The sequence below is a fragment of the Aspergillus vadensis genome, assembly GCF_003184925.1.
Source record: "Aspergillus vadensis CBS 113365 unplaced genomic scaffold BO88scaffold_25, whole genome shotgun sequence".
Lineage (NCBI taxonomy): Eukaryota > Fungi > Ascomycota > Eurotiomycetes > Eurotiales > Aspergillaceae > Aspergillus > Aspergillus vadensis.
Window position 1 is genome coordinate 458,558 of NW_020292063.1, and position 20,044 is coordinate 478,601.

Genomic DNA, 20,044 nt, shown 5'->3' on the forward strand with positions numbered 1-20,044 from the left:
ATCTATAGGTTTCTGCTTTGTGTATGACTACTACTATGTGTGTTGAGTTGTTTGTTCTTTCGGTCTAGACTAGATGTTAGGATTGACGGAGTTACGGGGCGCTTGTTCAAATATAAATTTACACATGATGATAGTATACTTATAGGTATTAGAGATTGAACAACCGAACTGAATTCCCGAGTCTGGTCTCTGCTACTTGCTGTCCGTCCAGTCTTGAATAGCTTATGGTGTTCGAGAAAAAGCCTACGTGCAGGTATCTGGGATGGCATCAAGAAATAACTCCACCGTACTCTTCTAAGTATATTGCTCAAGGGTATATGCAACCGAAAGTATCACCAATGCAGAATGTAACCAAGCTATGCGTTCATGTCCAAATCAGTCATCGCTATCATCCAGAACAAACCGGCCCCGTTTCGGGGGCCTTTCCACACTCCTATCCAAAAGAGTAGAGACATCTGGAAGATCAAAATCATCTTCTGTATCTCCGTCTTGGGTCCTTTGCGAGCAATAGAACGGTTCCACTTCAGCGTTGGTCGCTGATACCGAACGTTTGGGTGGTGGGGTTCGTTCTACTTCAGACACATCTCGCTCTACATGATTCTTTGGCTTGGATGATGACACCTTGGATGTACGCCTAGGTGCGGTTTTCGAATAAACCTCCCCATGACCATTGGCCTTCGGCGCTACTATCGAGGCCTCCGGCCTGGAGGCCGCCTCACGTGCTATGATTTCCTTGTAACGATCCCCATAGTTTGGAGTAATCTGGTCCATCCTTTGCAACGTTTGAATCATGCGACGAGTCAATGACCCGTGTCTAACAGCTTTCGTAGGTCTAGGTGCGAGCTGAAGGCGTGGGAAGGCGTCGCTTCTGGGATAACTGACCAGAAGCTCTTCACTGGGCCCAGCGTTGCTGTAGAGGAGTTCAAGTTCTTTTTGCTGCGCGGGGGTAAGCAGAACATCTTCAAGCGCCGGCAATTCTACGGGCTCTGGAGTCGGCGTGCGAGCCTTACTTTTGTTTGGTGCTTTGCGCTTAGAGGTCCCGGCCAAGTTCGATGCTGTAGTAAATCCAGTCTCGACATTATCAGGCATATGGAACTTCTTTGGCGGCCTCTTCGGTGCCCGGCCTCGCCGCTTCGGCTCTGGAAGATCTCGCACAGTATTCTCCTCGGGAATTTCAATCGCTCGTTTATCAGCAACAGGCCGCACACCCGGAGGCAGAATCCGCGGAGACATATCATCGTGGAAAGTGAACCGGGTGCCACTCGCTATCATTTGCTGCATCTTTTCGTAATTGTCCTTAGCCTTTATGTAAGACTCCTCTTCCTTGCCTTGCATGAGTAAGAGCGTGATCTTTCCTGCCCTCTTTCGACCGGTACGTCCCATGCGCTGGAGCATACGAATAGGTGAAGCTGAAGAGTCGTAACACACGATAAGGTCCACTTCACCGATATCCAGACCTTCCTCACCGATGGAAGTCGCAACAATCGTGTTGTAGGTCCCCTTCTTGAACTTCTGCACAATGTCGAGTTGCGTTTTCTGTCCCATTCCTTCCGAGCCCTTGGCGCTACTCTGCCCGACGAAGACATGGGGCCGAATCATGGGCTCGTATCTTTTGAGTACTCTCGTGACCTCTTCTGCGCTATCACGGAAGTGTACGAAAATCATCACGCGAGTGGCTGGTTGATCCTTGTTTGCATCTGCACCAGAGCCTTCACCAGCATCCATGAAATGATTCAACACCACCTGCTTCAGATACTCCAATTTGGGGTGTCCAATAAACTCTGGATTCTTTGTCCACGGCTGCAGGTGGTTCATGAGCTTCTTGTAGCTCTCGTCCTGAACGACTTGCCGCTGGTACTTGCCGCCCTTTTGTCCCTCGGTGTTGGATTGGAAGTGCAAGAGATGACGATAAAAAGGTGTTATCCCATGGTACTTAAGAAGATCGATACCATGAGCCAAGCTGGCTAAAACAGTGAAGATTGCATTCATTTTGGCCTTCACTCCGAAATGGGCGTTTCTGCCGGAATCGGATAGCATCCATTGTTGTCTGGCTTTGGTGAGTCCGTATGCTGTGAGGCCCATGGGGTCACGCCCCCAATAGGCATTCGTACTCCGTAATTGATCAAGAAGTGGCTGTAGAGCTTTTGACATCAGGTCCATGCAAAGGACCATTTCCTCCGAGTTCTGGAATGTCTGCACATCCGTGTCTTTCGAGTGAACATACTCTCTAATATCAAGTGACTGCTCCGTCCGAATCTCGACTCTCGATATATCCAGCCCATCAATGACCGCCTGTACAGATTCCACCGTTGAGCCTGGCGTAGCTGTCAAAGCCAGGACACGGAAGCTCTGGTTGTACCGCCGCAGGAACTTGACAACTTCAACATATGCATAACCACCAGTTGCACGATGGGCTTCATCGACGACGACCAGAACGATACGCTTCGGGTCAGCAATCCCGGTTTTAAGGTCGTTGATCAAAGTTTGAGGCGTCATGAAGAATACGCGTTTTGCCTTCCATTCTTCAGCTCGGATTCCTGGTGCAGCCTCTCCCGTGAGCATAGTGGTCTGGGATCTAGGGATTCCAGCGACTTCAAAGCATGCAGAAATCTGCTGAGCAACTAGCGGCTTTGTGGGCGCAACAAAGACAATTTGAGCATCCTTGGTCCACCGAAACCAGTTGAGCATTATAGTAGCTGCAATAAAAGTTTTTCCAAGACCTGTGGGTAGAGCTACAAGCAGATTATGAAAAAGGCCTTTCTGCGCAATATTGAACTGATAATCTCGAGTTTTACCCAGATTCGTAGGATAAACCCACGTACCCAAGGCTTCCTGGTTGAGTTTATGCTGAGTAGGTGGCTCGCTCTTCTCAGGCGGAGAGTACACCTGTTCACCGCGCGGTGGCTGATTTTCTGGGTGTCTGGCAACCATACCAAATAGCGTGGTTTGGCGAACACCTAATGGGCGATTCGTTGACTGTGTGAATGACTGAGCCGCCGGGCGAGGCTGAGGCGCAGGAGGTGGTGACATTGACAGGTCCGAGTCAAAGGCATCATCAGGTATATCGTCCAAAAGATCATTGGAGGCCGCGACGGTAGTGTTTTGCCGTCCAACAATGGGAGGAGCTGATGGGCGCGGGGGCTTTTGCAAGGGCACGGAGGGAGCTGGTCTTGATGTTTCCTCCTCGAACGATTGCAATGATGCCTCAATCGCTGCTTTCATCTCTTCATCATCGTCATACTCATCATTTCCATCAACATCAGTAGCGGAATCTCTGGTTTGAGTTGTTCCTGGCAGCGGGGCGGTAGTAGTTCGAGAAGGCAAGCCAGGATCCGGCTTCTTCCAACGGGGACCACGAAGCATTTCCGGCGGAGAGGGTGGTTGCGTTAGCTGCGTCACAAAGATATTCTCCTGGATGTTTGCGTTCTTGGGAGCAAAGACTTTGTATTTGGACCGTGTCTCTCGTTCACTATCGTCTTGGAAGTAGGGTGACTCTCGTTCGGGAGAGGGCACTTCGTCGTCATCATAGTCGATAAACGAATCTGAACTTAGCACTGTCCTAGCCCCATCGCGACGCTCTGCACGAGACTTTTGATGCGATTGCGATTCCGCGTTTGGGGTATCTTTACCAGCTTTCAAACGACGGCGCTTGGCTGGTCGGGGAGTGTCAGGGTCAGTCGAGTCTGCCGCATTTGAAGGCCCGTCGACACCCAAGTCGCCCAGATCATCATCGAAATAGTCAGAGGAGCTACCATCAAGGGTGAACATAGCGAACCCGAGGTGCATCGTAGGATAAAACCCCGACCACCGTCGAAGATGCCTAGACGCGACGCGTTGAGAGCATTCACATGTCCTTATCGATAAGGAAGCTTACATAAGTGGTGAGTAATCGGTCTAGTCAGGCCTGATAAGGATACTAACTAGTCCTGATCGAGATCTGGATAGAATCAACTCACACATTGGCTCAGAAAGTAATAATACAATGATATGGAGACTCTTGGGGGAGTTACATCAGATATTTGTTCTGTATTACTGGACATGCGATATTCGTGACATCATAACAAGCCAAACCGATGAAAAATTTCACTCAACGACCCTTGATATCGCGCTGTGGTGACATAGCATAAGTCGATCTCGAGCTGAAAGTTTCAAAGAAGAGGATAGCAAACCTAAAGAGGAGATAATGCCTAGAATTCTTCTTACTTGTTGAAAGGAACTCTAATCGGTTCCACATTCTTGCGGGCAATATGACAAAGGACCGCCGGCAATTATAGCTTCATGAAATCAAAGGAGTGAATAGGGGTAGACATGCATCCCACAGAGCCAGCTACTAGAGAATAGGAAAAACAACATAGTATTCAGTCGGTCTGTACAGTCTGCATCCTGCACTTACCTTGCCAGATAGGCACCCTGCATATACAGCAAGCTGATTACCCGACTGAGGAACGCTTAAAGTGAAACCTCGTGAGTTTCAAAACTGGCCGGGATTTTCTTGGCTTCGACATACTCTAGTTGTCTTTAGGTGCCTTTTCTAGGATGCGGAAGGCCTGGGGGTGATGTTCTTACAGGGTTACTGGTATCAAGATGTTTACTAGAAGGCCTCTCAAGCACGTGGCACTATACCGGCGAAGGTGCTCTCCAAACTCTAGGTAAATCCTCAGCTAGGCTGTATTTTCCTCCAGTTGCTCTGCAGAACTATTCTAGCTTGCAATGCCCCATTCACCAACTATTGTGACTACGACCAACTATTCCTAAAGCCCTAGGCTTCTCCACTTTGTGTCCTCCCGCGGAGAATGAAATGTGCCGGGCTATTGAATTGCTTTGGTGGTAAAACAGTGCCGACAAAATTTGTAAGAGCTATTGACCTTTCACTGCAAGCTCAAACACCAATTAAACTCTATTGAAGCTGAGTTCAGTAGCAGACTATTGGTGTAAAGCCCCCCGATGGCTCCCATTCATAATTCGTGTCAGGACTCAATACTAACTGTGAGCCTGATTGATAGTTACTGGTAACCCTTGTTGTCGCCATCCAACATAGACTTGCTAGCAATATCTGAAGTATAGTGAGTCAAGAGGATGGTGAATGACTTCTTACTCGAAGTTAGTCTCAAGTTTCGGGCTTTTCAGAGAATGTCTATAGTCTAGGTGTGACTGAGTATTTGCTTTTGTATAAAAGGGGCAGCACATGCTGAAGGAATAGCGCCAGTATAATACCTGTTAGTATAAGGCCCATTAGTCGATCATTGAATAGGGATGACATTGATGAGAATCTCCAACTCGGACAAGGTTTCCAGACTGTCAATAATTGAGCCTCGTAACCATCCAAGAATGTTGAGGATGGCCACGTGATGGGCAGGATGAAAGTCTTCCGGATCCTTTCCATCCCCATCTTTCGTTGTTGTACTGTAGCCGTTATTATTGAGCGGATAAAGAATGATTCGCCAGGACAGGCTTGTCGGATCTGCCCGAGGCACACTAGACCTGAAAAAGCAATTCCAGTGTCGATGAATCTGACAGAATCCCTTGATAGTTCGGCCCCTATTCTTGACCGTGGTGCCTACTACAAGACTTGACAAAAGTCTCCAACCACCCTCTTTACCCTGATATCTATCTAGTGCATTCCAGTGTGTTCGCATGACACTTTCTGACAGATCAGCCCACCAATGACTGGGTGCTCTCCACCTTTTCGGATGCGCTGTCTCAAACCCCATCCACTGATAAGACCGGATGGTGGACAGTGATGGACTAATATGGAATTAGTGGGAGACAGTCTAGCTCTTACTAGCTTAGCATCACCCGGTTTAGCGTTGGAGTAGCGCAATTAGTGCCTTGAAATGACCCTTGGATTCCCTCTTATGTCTAGGGTTATTTTTAGCCGATCCTTTTGCAGTCCCCAGATTTTCAGGGTCTGTGATTGTTGACTGGCTGCTCACTCTTCACCACCAAATTGAAGGACTGGGTCCAAAACCTGGACTGTGCTTCGCGCTGTTCTCTCTCTCCACCATCTCTCGTAGGCACCTGCTCCAAACTAAAAATCATGCCAACTCCACGAATGGCGCCTCCACAAGTCCACCTCCACTCTGTAAATGCTAAATGCCTCTTCCCGATGTTATTGAGTTGCCACCAAATGTAAGGGTGTGGATTACTAGCTCCGGTCCAGTGAATCCACTTATCCAGACGCTTCTTGAGGAATCCAGCGCACTAGCCTGTGCGACTCTGACGGCTTGCTGAAACCCCGCTAATCGCAACTGGCGAACCGACAGCTGGATGACCCTAATTTGGTGCCAGGCGCGGTGAAATCCCAGCATATCGCCTGATACGCTTGGGCAACTTTCCCCCGGTCCATTGTTCGCCTCGCCATCCTTGGCCCGTTATTTACACCCCGTCTTTTTCCCTTTCACCACCTCGTCTGCCTTCCCCCTCTTCCTTTTCTTTCTTCCTCTTCTTCCTTTCCTCCCTCACAGTCTTTCGTTTCGTGTTACTCTGTCGCGCTCGTTTCGCTACCTGCTTCTATACTTCAGTCAATCTCAAACGTCTGTCGTTTCCTCGATCCATTCGTCAAGATGAAGTTCAACAGCGCTATCGCTCTCTCCTCCCTCCTGGCTCTCGCCGTCGCCCAGGACTCTTCCTCCACTACCAGTGCCGCAACAACCACTGCTAGCTTGTCTCCTCAGGCTTCCTGCGCTGCCAAGTGTAAGTTCCTTTCTCCTTTTCCAATGCTGTTATCCCCACCCCACTTCTGCATTCTCGACCTTTTTCCCAATCCCGTTCGCAAATCCCAACCACCCGCGTCCTCTACACTCCATCCACACACCACAACAAAGAAGTCTACCAAGAGCAAAATTAAATAACAATCTTCAGGCGCTGAAACCGAGATCTGCTGCATCGCCAGCTGCTACAGCGTTCCTTGCCCGGACAACGCCCAAGCCAACGACACCACCAGCTGCGTTGCCGCCTGTCCCCAGGGTTCCGGCTCCCCCAGCGACCAGAAATCCTACGCCAGTTGCCAGAGCAGCTGCTACAGCAGCTACTTCTTCCCGGCCAGTGCCACGGGAGCGTCGGGCTCTTCTGCTACCACTGCCGGCTCCAACGACGCCAGCACCACCAAGAGCGGAAGCTCCTCTTCCTCGACCGGCTCTGGTACGTCCACCTTCAACCTCCCCCATACATCTCTACTTCTTGACTAATCATTAACTTCAACAACAGGCTCCGACTCTAAGTCTGGCTCCTCCGGAACTAGCACCGCGACTGGTGCTCACGCCAGCAGCACCGAGAACGCCGCTGCTATTACGCAGCTCAAGCTGGGCGTTTCCGCGGCCGGTGTGCTTGGATTCGTCTTGGCTGCTTGGGCTCTGTAATTGAGCTCAGACGCTATGCCTTGATCGTTGATTACAATATGAAGGGGAAAAGGGAAGGTGGGAAGCTATCTGTCTACTTGCACACTTAATCCAGCGCTCTGTGTTAATATGATTGATTGATTGATTACGGGAAATTAAGGAAATTAGCTAATATGGGAACTTGTCACTACTACTACTACCACTACCTGTTCAACTTCTTTATACTCTCGTGGGTTAATAATTAACTTGATTCGAACACTATTTTCATTGCCATTTCTTCATAATCTTCTTGTATCTGTATACCTACCGGCCAATTTGAAATTGTTTGATCACTTGTCCCTTTTATCATTCACACCAGATTTATTTTACTACTAGTGCTCATGTATTTTTAATATTCTACTGGTACTTCCGTATTCTATCTTAATTCAAAACTCACTCGCATGACCACTTCTTCTTCTTCTTCTTCTTCTTCCGAGAAACCCAAGTAATCATTTTGACAGCTCCCCTAAACTAAGTATATTTCCCCAGTTCGCAATAAACCACATATAGCGACTCTGTAGCTAGTACAAGCAATGCTCAGCCTGTTTATCCAAGACTATAAGATTCATACATAAATCACCTTCTGTGAGTAGTAAATATACGCGGTATTAATTATCGTGATAGTATTTGAAATCTATATGGTGTGTCAAGTACTCAAACCCCGCATACCCACTGATATTCCTCACCCCTCGGTGGGTCTCGGGCTCGGGTTCGGTAGCTGTTGATGATCATCGTGCACTGCAGATCTATGTTTTTGTTTTGTTGATGAGTAAGGATTGCTATGGTGTTTTCTATTATTGGTAGCTAGTATTGAAGTGATACTAATTGACTTTGGTAGGATGGCTATGGACATGTGGCACCGGAATCCAGATTGAAAGGTTCACTTAAGTTACCAGTTGGTAGTGAATATTCTGATAACTCCTTATAGTTCTCGTAAACTGCCTTCATCATATCTATCACTCAAGCACATGTCTATTTCACCTATATATATATATATATGTACTTTACGATTAACGCCCGCATGGTTTCATCTATCTGGCTCACAGAACAGCACTGGGTATGTAACATCAATTGTAACATCGAATGGCCACGGAAATATGCATCGAAATACAGCGGTGCGGGCAGGAAGAGAACGAATGAGCGCATATCCGACATGTACGCAGCGAACACAAGGTTGGCATCAGGGACAACAGATAGCGAGTGCAGTCAAAAAGTGCGGATGTGAGGAAGAGCATATCCCAATGCCATTGACCTCTAACGTGCAGAACCAAATGACGATATCTTCGCATGTCTCTGCTTTGACTAGGAGGCGCCTTGATGCATTTTGGAAATCCTTTGGCATGAGACATTCGGACATATTGCGTCAAGCCATAAATCATGCGAAGCAGTAATGCATGCCAGAAAGAGGTTCGTATGGAGTCACAACCAAAGCAAGAGCGGAAATGAGCGAGCCTAAATCCCAATCACACCAACGCCATACCAATGTAAGTCTAAAATATGACATATTAGTTTAAATCTTATAGAGCCCCGCCAGCGGCATGGTAATTGTGGTCATTGCAATTAGACTCGATCCCGAGCGAAGTCCAAGACCTCGCAGTCATCTTCAAAGAAACCGTCATCGACCCCGCCGCCGGGGGCCATGGCTGAAGCCTGCTTCTTCTTTCTGCGTGTGGTAATGACCACTTCTTCCACATTGCCCGTACTATTTCCCAGGCTGATAAGGTTCTCCATTTCAGCCCCCAAACCATGGTGTTGTTCATGTACCATATCATCGTCTTCTTCACTGGAGGCGCTGAATGGTCGTACGTGAAGCTTGGTTGTGGCTAGAGAGCCGCCGAAGGTCCATTGACCCGTCGGGACTGACCCCACGGAGTCGTCTGCCTCACTGTACACAAAGAGATTTACCCTCTGGTCAGTGTGGAAGGGTTGATATGGTGTGTTTGTCTCGATCTCCGCCTGCGAGAGAGGCTGGCATTTGAGCTTCGACGCTGGCGGCGGTCGTAGAGCCGCGGATGGCAGAGCCAACGTTGCAGAGACCGTTGTTTCTGTGGTGGCGGCGGGACCCACGGTCATGGGACCGCAAGGTGTCTGCATATGGGGAGGCAAGCGGAATTCAAGTTCTTTGTTTCCGATCACCGACTGCACCTGCCTACTCTTACTGGGCGAGGTGGAGCGTTTAATTCTGTAAAGACGGAAGTAACCCCCATCTATCAGGCCCAAGAATGGCAGTCCTTTATGGATGATCCACGTCACACGAGCCGCAACGGGGTCCCGAGACAGATTGGAAAGGTGCAGGCGGTGTTCACCACCATGTCGGATGGTGTTGACCGTTTTGACAGTGCCGGTGGCGGCGGCTCCCATTGATTTACTAAGGCCAGCAGCAACCGCCTTGCCACCTCTCACTCCAGCTGCAGAAGGCATTGCAAAACCACCCACGGAAGGGAAAGCAGCTCCGGTGGAGGGAGTACGTCCCCTGACTGCAGCAAGAATAGGCTGTGTCTTACCGCCGACCATCTTGAAGGCCGCCGACAATGGATTTGCAGCCGGTCCCCGGTCGGGAAGCTCTTCTGTTGGAGCATCCGCAGTAGGCGGTTTCGCAGGCTTTGGTAGCGACCGTCGAAAAGGAGGCCATTGGAAGGCGCTCCGAGGCAGATCAAAGACATGCACCGTCGGTTTACCCGTAATCACTGCGAGCTTGTCCCCAGAAGGCGGACACCAAACCACGTCAACTATATGGGATGTGGTCAATCGCGGGTACCGGGCAACCTGCCGCACGCTCGGCTGCACAGATGCTGGGTCGTCTGACAGGAAAGCCCCGGCTCGACAGTATTTGGCTTGCATAACATCCCAAACATACTGGACGTCTCCCTTCTTACTCGCAGTAAATAGCATGAGGCCGTTGGGAGAAAATGAAAGGAAGCTGCAGCCATTCGGTACTTGGAAAGTGGCCACTGGGTTGAACAAAGAGCTCTTGGCTTCGCCCTCGTCTAGCTTTCGCAGATCGAAGATTGATACCAAATCAGGTTCGGTAGTGGACACAGACTGGGTGTCCTGGGCATGAGTGGGAGGAAAGAGATTGTACCCCTGAGGTGAGAACTCTGTCAAATTAGGAGACCGGCGGGCTGGCATGCTTTGAGCCTGCTCCTTATTCCAATAATTATTCCATGCTTGTAGTCCCTGATCACCCATCCAGCGTGCACCTCGCATGAGCTCCTGCGTAACACCCCGGGCTACTTTGCCGAATAAGCTTTCGCCTTCTCCGACATCAGTAGCACAGGTTATAGCTGGACGCGACGGAGGACTTCGAGTTTCAAGCCCGAAGGCCTTTCCTTGCAACAAGGACGTCGGCACGACCGCACGGAGAGTAGCCCTGTAAGTTGCGGATGGTGGGACAATAGCTAGCCACCTCCCCTTCAATGCCACGATTGGGCTGTCAGAGTTGAGAGATCCATGAGGAGAATCAGACTGAGATCCATCTGGGTCAGTGGAGCTAGAAGACGTGGAGTATCGCCGAGATTCTTTCGACTTGATACTGGTCCATGCTTTTCCTAAGAACTGATATTTGCTCATGCTGTACATATAAACTTCCCCACTGGAACCTGACGCTACGACAACGTAGCTTCCGCTCACCAAGAGCTTCAGATTTCCGGCCGGTGAAGGAGCCAAGGCAGGAAGACCAGGTATATTGCCAAAGCATGGAGTGGGCGGCGTGGACAGAAGCGTGGTGATGTGTTCTCCCGTCCTCAACGAGTACACCTCGACCCGTGTCTGATAGTATCTGGTCTCTTCTTTCGGACGCCCTCCAGCGGCCGACTGTCTCCCAGTGGGAATGTCGTTTGCTTCCGAGCTATTTGAAGATGCATGACCCTCATCATCTGGTTGAGCAGTGGGGCCGTGAATGATGACAGCGACATGAGGTTGGTCATTAGTTGAAGAGTTGCTCAGCAACTTTGCTTCGATTACGCGGCCATTGAGACCTGCCAACTTCCCTACAGGACGTGTTTTTCGATCTTCGATGGCAAGAACATCCAAGCCGCCATCCGTGCCGACCAGGAGAACGCTACTCCCCATTCTGGAGGCTTTGGATGATGGGCTGATGATCGTATCGAACGCACAGAATGAATAACTGCCGTCCGCTGCGGCCCTACTCTGGCCAGAGAACAGAGGCAAATCGATATCCGGCGCTCCATAGAAATGGGCCTGCGGCAGATGCGGCAGGGGTACCTGGTTATTGAATGGACTACTGACGGAGTTGCTCTTTTGTCGGTCCACGGAGTGCTGTCTAGACACACTGCTGGTAGCGTAACCCCGCCCATAGCTCAAGGGCCTCGCTCCCGGAGGGGGAGACGTCGAAGAGGGGTGGCTGAATCCGCCCTTGTCTTGACTAGTGAGGAAACCGAAAGGTGATCCGCTGTTGAACTCGCCATCAACGGCATCATTCGGGGGGCTTTTGCCATACGGGATGGACTTGGCCCATGTACCGGTGCGGTAAGCAATGTCATTCTCCGGAGAATCCCCCAAAGTGCCAAGGGCATCAAGCACCGGTGACACAATATTGTTGCTAGGTGGCGGCTCCAATGTTGGATTGGGGCAGGACGATGGCTCAGCCTGCAGAGGCGGTGACGGTGATGGTGCTTCTACTTCTAGACTGCATACGACGCGTCAACCCAAGTCAGCCAACTGTCCACATAGAGCCAAGATCCTTCTAGACACGTGGAAGAGACTCAGACTTACAGGTCGTCAGGTGTAGACTTCGGAACTGCTTTGGCTGCTTTATTCTTCCCCTTGGTTCCGGTTTTCCCCTTTTTCTTGGTCTTTCCACCGAGATCATGCTCCAAGGTGGCTCGGCTGGGATCTTCAGGAAAGGGGCTGGTGTCACCTAAGGACCGGCTCTGCTGGCGAAACAAATCGTCCGAAGCTGCCGGTGGCATTCAAAGGGATTGCCTCTCAGAGGCAATATGAGCTCAGTTGGGACAGCCGCTCTCAGAACCCTTGATCCGGGCTGAGAACGGAGGTTCTGACGGTGTGGTCGACCGGCAACGACACTCGCAAGGGTAGTATGGATTCACTGCCGGAGGAATCCCGTGGAGTTATGGTCTATCGTCGAGCAAGGCTTATCAGTAAGAGTCATAGAATAGCGGGTGACTGATGCTCCAGGAGGGGGAGTTACAGTAGGTTCCAGTGCTACAGATGCCGAGGAACAGGTGTAGCAAGAAGTTTAGATACAACGGCCGTGCCGGATGAACGGAGAGAACAGCGTATCTGGAGCGGAGATCCGTGGACACGCCGGAGGGTGGGAGTGTAAACACGACAGGTCGGAAGCACTGCTTATACCGCCTGTCTAGGTTGTAGACCACTTATAGTAGTCGGGACAGATAGATACAGTGACGGATCAACAGACGCGTCTAGATTTGAGGTAACAGGCAACCGGGAAGTGGTTAAAGTGAAGTAGAAGTTGTTATGGCGACAGAACAAGCAAAGGGAAGAAGAGAGAAGAAGAAAGAGGGAGGGGGAGGGGAACCGGATCAGGTCAGGAGCATGGATGACATCTCCATGGGTAGGCTGACTACGACGCCGGACTTATCTCCTATCAGTCACTTTTCCCCCCCAAAGTCCATGGTAGTTTCCCCTAGTAGTTTCCCACCCCCCCCGTCGTTCCTTCCCATAAGGTTCCAGGGCCACCACATGACGGGGCTCCAGTGATCATTGGCTACTAGTGGGGGATGCGGCCAGGCGTGACCGTCATAACATGACGCAGTCGGGTAAGGTTCCTACATGATACATGGTCTCTAGTAACTAGATTGCAGATGGGATGGATCCTTTCCCCCTCTTTGCAGTGTCTCTTCTCCCACTTCCGACTCCCACGTCCGCCCATCCAGGCAGGTGGGTTGGGACCTGGAATTAGGAGGCATCCGATGATCTGCACTTACCGTACCGTATTGGCTATTACCCCGTAAGGCGGAGAACCTACAATTCTTACACACGCCATGGGCGCCTTTCCCCATTGGTGCTGAACTGCCCGCATGAGGGGTATCCTTTCAACAAACACTGCAAACTATCGACGTCCAAAACACGGCTCACCCCCATCACGTGAGGGCCCTGGGCACGGCAGCCAGACAGCCACCACCACCCGGAAATAACAAAACATGTGTGTCCCAGGGCCCAGCTGGAACTGAAACTGGAGCAATGAGTTGGGCCGGACCTTCTATTCATGGCTGGCCGTTTCCCTGGATGGGTCCCTTCCCAACGGTCTAGCCGCCAATAGTCTCAGACCAATCACATAGTTTCAAGCTCGGAATGCGGTAGAACCGATGCCAGATGTGGCTGGTTGCCGGAAGTGAGTCACGGGGCTGCATGGCGAAAGAGCACTGCCATCGTCTGTAAGGTCCCCCTCAATCGTCATCGGTTGAGACCTGGCCCGTGACTGAAAGATTACATGGTGGCCATGGCCCATTTGGAAGGTAACGCATAGACTCGGCTAAGCATGTATCTTGTTGCCCTGGGTAAGGCACAAGAGAAACCAGGAACGCTTCACCCAGTGACCGGGCAGCATCTGGCCTACACTCGTCATTTGCCGTCGCCTCCCCCTTCCTACCTCACCACGCGGCACGCTTGCAGAATGCGAGGAATGCGGATGGTGTAATTGAACGCTGTGATGACAGAACAACCCAATCAAGGGGAAAGCTTGAAAAGAACAAGGATAGACAAAATTAATGTTACATGCAGAATAAGATGATGCCACCTGTTTCGAGTCGCCATGTTCACCACCCAACTCATCCTCCAAACGCCACGTCGGTTTTCTTTTTGATTCAGAGCTTAGGTCTTCTTCTTGGCCGCGGCCTTAGCCTTAGCTGCCTTCTTCTTGTTGCTGTTGATCATCACAATTCCTATGAACGTGCCAACCACGGCGGAACCGAGCAGAGTAAGGAAAACGGGGATACGGATGGCCCAGACACGGGGAGGGAAGAGATCATGGAGAGGGTGACCCGGGTCGACGAAGGGCTAGCGAAAAAAACAATATTAGCAGGTGTTGTAGAAAAGCAATTATACCCAGGCGCGAAGACGTACCATCAACAGAGTCCAGGTGGTGTAGTAGAGAAAGATCGCAGTAGCGACCAGGAGCATGGCGGATCCGACGATAGAGCCCAGCTACGGCGCAATTCAAGTCAGCGTTTCAAACATTCCAGATGCTGTAGGGTAAGATGCGAAAGGTTTACCATAATGATGATGCGCTATCAAGAGAGTTTTGCGTGACAATTGCTGCGATGATGGCGGCTGGTCTGTTTAGCACTTCCTCATCCCATGGCGATAGTAGAGAGCGGCCGGCGCCAGCCTGGCGACTAAGCTCTCACGTGACCGACGACGCGCTAAGACCTTTCTTCGCCGCCTCACGCCTCATCCCGATGGAGCTTCAGTTCAACGTCGTGTTCTCTGCGGACGTCACGACTGACAGCCATTTCTTCCCGGTGGACTGCAAAGGAATATGACGGACCCTGTTGTCTTGCAGTCGGCGGTGCGAGTGCCTACTCCGCCCCCAGGCACTTCCTACTCTCCTCAGGCCTCGGGTTCCCGCAAACGCTCACCTCCCTCTCGGTCTCCTTCGCCGAATCGTCGTCGCTCGCCCCCGGGTGATTCACTAAAAGACGGTGCGGATGCGCCGCGCATCGATCCCGAACGCGCGATTGAAAGAGAGCGACAGCTCGCGGAGCGCCTCCGCCAACATGAGAAGCAGGAGGCTGCTCGAAAGCCGATGACGGAGGAGGAAAAGCAGGCTGCAGCTAAAGCAGAATATGAGAAGCTTCTGAACATGCGATCGGGTGGTACCTATATCCCTCCCGCGCGACTGCGGGCGCTGCAGGCGCAGATTACGGACAAAACCAGCAAGGAGTACCAGCGGATGGCGTGGGAGGCTCTCAAGAAGTCGATCAACGGTCTCATCAACAAGGTCAACGTTTCCAACATCAAGTTTATCGTCCCGGAGCTTTTTGGCGAGAACTTGGTGCGCGGTCGCGGTCTGTTTTGCAGAAGTATCATGAAAGCCCAGGCAGCCAGTTTGCCCTTCACACCTATCTACGCTGCGATGGCGGCTATTGTCAACACTAAATTGCCCCAAGTCGGCGAGCTGCTGCTTAACCGTCTCATTGTCCAGTTCCGAAAGGCGTTCAAGAGAAACGACAAGGCAGTCTGCATATCTTCTACGACATTCATTGCCCATTTGTGCAACCAGCAGGTCGCGCACGAGATGCTGGCCGCGCAGATTCTTCTGTTGCTGCTTCACAAGCCCACAGACGACAGTGTTGAAATCGCCGTCGGCCTGACTCGAGAGGTTGGTCAGCATTTGGAGGAGATGAGCGGTCCTATTGCCCTGGCGGTGTTTGACCAATTCCGGAATATCCTTCACGAAGCCGACATCGATAAGCGAGTACAGTATATGATCGAGGTGTTGTTCCAGGTCCGGAAGGATAGGTACAAGGACAATCCGGCGATCAAGGAAGAGTTGGATCTAATCGAGGAGGAGGACCAGATCACACACCAGATCGGACTCGATGATGAGATTGAGACGCAAGATTCCCTCAATATCTTCAAGTACGATGCCGAATGGGAGGAACACGAGGAGGCCTACAAAAAGCTGAAGGCTGAGATTCTGGGTGAGGGCAGTGATGACGAGGAGGACGATGAAGACGAGTCAGATGAGAGCTCTGATGAAGAGTCGGAGGAAGAGCGGAAGATGGATATCAAGGATCAGACCAACACAGACCTTGTGAATTTGCGGAGGACGATATACCTGACGATCATGTCGAGTATCGACTTTGAAGAATGCTGTCACAAGTTGATGAAGATCTCGTTGCCCGCTGGCCTCGAGCCCGAGCTCCCGTCTATGATCATCGAATGTTGCTCTCAGGAGCGCACGTATTCGAAGTTCTACGGTTTAATCGGTGAACGATTCGCAAAGATCAACCGCCTCTGGTCTGACCTCTTCGAAGCCGCATTCGCTAAGTACTACGACACGATCCACCGCTATGAGACAAACCGACTCCGCAATATTGCTCGCTTCTTCGGCCATATGATCAGCACCGACGCGATTGGCTGGCATGTCATGTCGATCATCCACATGAACGAGGAGGAGACGACATCCAGCAGCCGTATCTTCATCAAGATCCTCTTCCAAGACCTCGGAGAGCACATGGGCCTGCCGAAGCTGCAGGAACGCATGCGGGACGAGATCCTGCGCCCCAGCTTCGAGGGCCTCTTCCCACTGGACAACCCCCGCAACACCCGCTTCTCGATCAACTACTTCACCAGCATCGGCATGGGTATGCTGACCGAGGACATGCGCGAGCACCTGAAGAACCTCCCCAAGCCCACCATGCCTGCATTGCCCCAACGCGATGCCGGCGCCGACTCCGACTCCGAGTCCGTGGTATCCCACCCAACCAGCTGCTCAACCTGTACTCCTCGCTCTCGCTCTCGCTCCCGCTCTTACTCCTACTCCGGTTCTCCCTCCCCCGGCCGTGGCCGTAGACGCTCCGTCAGCCGCGGCCGATCCTACAGCCGGTCCGTCTCCGGATCCTCTCGCCGCAGCTACAGCTACACTCCTTCGCGCTCCAGATCCCGATCCCCGGCGCCCAAATCCCGCCGACGCTCCGTCTCATACAGTCGGTCCCCCCGCAGAAGATCCTCCGTGTCTCCCACACCCCCTCGTCGGACACGCGATCGCTCCTACGATTCCCGCTCTCCCAGACGCTCACTGTCCCGCTCCGTCACCCCTCCGCCTCGCAGCAAGCGTGACACCCACGCCCGCCGAGACAGAAGCTACTCCAGATCCGTCTCCCGATCCGTCTCCCCTCCTCCACGTCGCGCGGCCGGAGGAGCCGCTCGGTACTCAGAGTCTCGGTCGCCTCCTCCCCGCCGGCGGGTCGAAAGGAGTGTCTCCGGGTCTCGATCCCGTTCTCGTACTCCTGACCGTCGTGCCCCGCCTAGTCGTCGTGCTCCCCGTGACGCTTCTGTCTCGCGCTCACGCTCTCGCTCTCGCTCTCCTACCCCGCCACGCGGTGGTGGTAGCCGTGGCGACGCTGCTCCTCGTCGTCGGCGGTACTCTGACTCGTTGTCCCCGTCGAGGTCTCCACCGCCCAGACGACGCAGGTCTCCGTCTAGGACGCCTCCCCGTCGGGTGCGCGATTAGAGTGGGAAAAAGTTGTATGTATGTAATGGGTGATAGGAAGCCAGAAAGGTGGAATTAGATGGACTTTATTTGCAGGGTATATGTTTAGGGCTTGGCATTGGTTTGTTCTATACCGGGTTGAAATCAAGATTTGAAATTCAAGGAAGGTTTCCTTTACTTTTAGTACATTATGGATGTATTGATAAATAAGTACTTATTGCATTGATGCATGGTATTCGTACATGAATCATATCGTACAGTGTAATAGTCGTGAGAGAACTGGATTTACTACCTATGGTATGTATTGATGGTAAGTAGTGAACGAATTGATGGCTGGTATACATACAATAGTTGTATTTTATACAAGTTGTATGAGGAGGGAGACATGGGATTATCGTTGCTTCTAGGTTAACCTCGCATATAGTTTGATTTCTTTGGTAAGACATGATGATAACATCCACTTCGATTCTTCTCCCCTGTCCTATATATCAACCTGGGTATCTCTATCTATATATCCATCTATCTTTCACTACCACTATATGAACCTCTATCTTTATCCAACCCCAAAACCCAACTCCTCTTATCAAAAACCCATCCTCATTGTGTATCAAACCTCAAACCACAAGGAAATAACATCACTTCTCCCCGGCCTCCCAAACACACCTCTCACACAAACACCAACCTCCCAACGCTCCCCTAGCCCACTCCCTCCTCTCCTTAACATCCAAGCCAATATCACAATAATGATTGAGAATCTCCTCATCCTTCTTAATCCCCGCCTCCTGTCTCCTTCTTCCCCCAGGCACACTCTCACCATCTTCCCCACCCTTAACCCTCTTCCAAACCGCCCGTTCACTCTCCTCCCTAGCCCGGAACGTAATCTCCCCACCCCACTCCCACCTCACATTGGGATCACAGGAATGATTCGCCAGACACCAAAGCGGATGCACAGCACAAAGCTCCGGACCACCGTCCCACGTCGAGAGCCGGCCCGACGCAGTGCCCCGGAACTTAGCGTAGAGGGTATTCAAGACCCAGGTGTCGAAGCGGGGGAGGGCAGCGTAGGGGTCTATTTCCATTTCTTCGAGGAGACGCATTGGTTGGAGGATGTTGAGCTGGAAGGAGAAGGGGAGGGTTGCTGTTGGGTCTTCGTTGTTGTTTTCGTTGGTGTTGTTGTCGAGGTCGAGGTCGTGGAAATCGCCCCAGATGTATTTGACTTCGGGGAGATCGAGAGGGTGCAGTTCCTGGGTAGCGGCCATGGCGAGCGTGCGGCCCAGAAGAAGGAGGTAGAGGTAATCAGCCTTGTCCTTGGGGTCGGGGATGTCTTTGCCGATGGATTCGAGGTTCTCCATCAGGCCGCAGACGGCGCCGTGGTAGATGCGCTGCGCGTCGTCGTGGCAGGCCTGCGAGCAGAAGATGGTGTCTGCGCAGCCGTCGCACGCGACGGGGGGATTGGGGGAGGAGAGATCGGGGAGTGGGGCGTTGCAGGCGTCGCAGAGGTCGTCGTGCAGGCGGTTGGTGGCAGTGAGGAGGGAGGATTCGCGGAGGATGATCTCGTTAGGGGCGATGTCTTCTTTGGCGAAGAGGCCGAGTTGGACGGAGACTTCGTCTTCGGTGGTGGTGGTGCCGTGTAAAGCGGGCAAGGCGACGGCGCGGACTTCGCATTTGGGCGCAACGGTCTTGAGGCGCTCGTTCAGGAGCTGCAGAGTCTCGGGGGACTTGCGGTCCGGTTCGTGCTCGTTCCAGGGGTAGAGGACTCGGCGGGCGAAGCCTTGGGCGTTCAGAGCGCTGGGGTTGATGTTGGCGTCTCCGGTGGTGGTTCCTTGACGGGCTTCGTAGTTCTTCCGGATGATGGCCAGTTGGTCCTTGAGCACGGCTTGGGCGGAGGCGTTGCGCTCGTTCTGTGGCATGTCCTCTAGGAGACCCTGTCCACGCACGCAGAATTCGAAGGCGTCGCGGAAACAGCCACAGTCGACCAGGCTGCGCACGAGAAGGGCGTAAACGTCCCCGATTATGGAGTCGTACTCCTCTTGTGTGATGGGAGTGAAATTGTCCTCCTCATCATCGTCGTCCTCCTCAGTTGTCGCAGGAGCATCTGGTCCATCTTGGATGCGCCGTGTGGCGTGGAACTCGCAGCCATCGGGATCGACGACTGAGTCGAGTAGCGAGAGGGCACGGTATGCGTCGGCGGATGCGAGATCGGGAAAGCCCAGGGTTTGGTGGACAAGGCCTCGTTTGTAGTACAGGTGTGGGTTGTGAGGGTCAGCGTAGAGACGAGCGGTAATTTCCGCCCGATCCTGTAGGGCCTGCATTTTCAATTGCGAGTAGCAATCGATTTGGAAGTTGATAATTAAGACGCAAGATGGGAAGATGGAAGGCAAAGTGAAAAAAAGCCAAAAATTGGAGGGACAAATGCGGGGGAATCGATAAGGGTCACGTGGTGATAACCTATGAAATACTAGATCTGAAGCCCTAGTCAGGAAGATGATTTGGACTAAGCCGACCT

The 20,044-nt window shown here is 51.9% G+C and overlaps 6 protein-coding genes across 6 annotated transcripts; 2 read left to right on the plus strand and 4 right to left on the minus strand.

Moving 5' to 3' along the window:
• Positions 1 to 291: 291 nt before the first annotated feature.
• On the minus strand, positions 292 to 3,768 carry mph1 (3'-5' DNA helicase; the record flags this gene model as incomplete). Its single annotated transcript, XM_025704241.1, has 1 exon — positions 292 to 3,768. One exon carries the CDS (start codon positions 3,766 to 3,768, stop codon positions 376 to 378), a length of 3,393 nt encoding a protein of 1,130 aa, XP_025559288.1. The 3' UTR covers positions 292 to 375.
• A 2,795-nt stretch (positions 3,769 to 6,563) lies between these two features.
• Positions 6,564 to 7,358, plus strand: BO88DRAFT_457194 (uncharacterized protein; the record flags this gene model as incomplete). The annotated part of the gene is made up of 3 exons (XM_025710979.1): positions 6,564 to 6,693; positions 6,862 to 7,140; positions 7,207 to 7,358. 3 exons carry the CDS (start codon positions 6,564 to 6,566, stop codon positions 7,356 to 7,358), a joined length of 561 nt encoding a protein of 186 aa, XP_025559289.1.
• Positions 7,359 to 8,851: 1,493 nt separating this feature from the next.
• Positions 8,852 to 12,505, minus strand: BO88DRAFT_141642 (uncharacterized protein). The gene is made up of 2 exons (XM_025701451.1): positions 12,111 to 12,505; positions 8,852 to 12,024 (listed from the first exon to the last, which is right to left on the minus strand). The coding sequence occupies exons 1-2, from the start codon at positions 12,305 to 12,307 to the stop codon at positions 8,937 to 8,939; spliced, it is 3,285 nt and encodes a 1,094-aa protein (XP_025559290.1). The 5' UTR covers positions 12,308 to 12,505; the 3' UTR covers positions 8,852 to 8,936.
• Positions 12,506 to 14,192: 1,687 nt separating this feature from the next.
• Positions 14,193 to 14,525, minus strand: BO88DRAFT_348573 (dolichol phosphate-mannose biosynthesis regulatory protein; the record flags this gene model as incomplete). The annotated part of the gene is made up of 2 exons (XM_025703422.1): positions 14,193 to 14,378; positions 14,445 to 14,525. Coding segments are annotated over 2 exons (267 nt in total), but the record flags the coding sequence as incomplete, so codon positions are not given.
• A 276-nt stretch (positions 14,526 to 14,801) lies between these two features.
• On the plus strand, positions 14,802 to 17,745 carry BO88DRAFT_407689 (MIF4G-domain-containing protein). Its single transcript, XM_025707507.1, has one exon. It carries the CDS (start codon positions 14,860 to 14,862, stop codon positions 17,557 to 17,559), a length of 2,700 nt encoding a protein of 899 aa, XP_025559292.1. The 5' UTR covers positions 14,802 to 14,859; the 3' UTR covers positions 17,560 to 17,745.
• A 428-nt stretch (positions 17,746 to 18,173) lies between these two features.
• Positions 18,174 to 19,850, minus strand: BO88DRAFT_490740 (putative MYND domain protein; the record flags this gene model as incomplete). The annotated part of the gene is made up of 1 exon (XM_025712804.1): positions 18,174 to 19,850. One exon carries the CDS (start codon positions 19,848 to 19,850, stop codon positions 18,174 to 18,176), a length of 1,677 nt encoding a protein of 558 aa, XP_025559293.1.
• Positions 19,851 to 20,044: the final 194 nt, after the last annotated feature.

What these genes read in the sequence shown, in the direction of transcription:
- BO88DRAFT_141642 (XM_025701451.1), bottom strand. Translation starts at nt 12,307, where the DNA reads ATGCCACCGGCAGCTTCGGACGATTTGTTTCGCCAGCAGAGCCGGTCC. An exon ending in AAGTCTACACCTGACGACCT is followed by an intron (nt 12,025 to 12,110) that starts GTAAGTCTGAGT and finishes CGTCGTATGCAG; the next exon opens with TCTAGAAGTAGAAGCACCAT.
- BO88DRAFT_407689 (XM_025707507.1), top strand. Translation starts at nt 14,860, where the DNA reads ATGACGGACCCTGTTGTCTTGCAGTCGGCGGTGCGAGTGCCTACTCCG.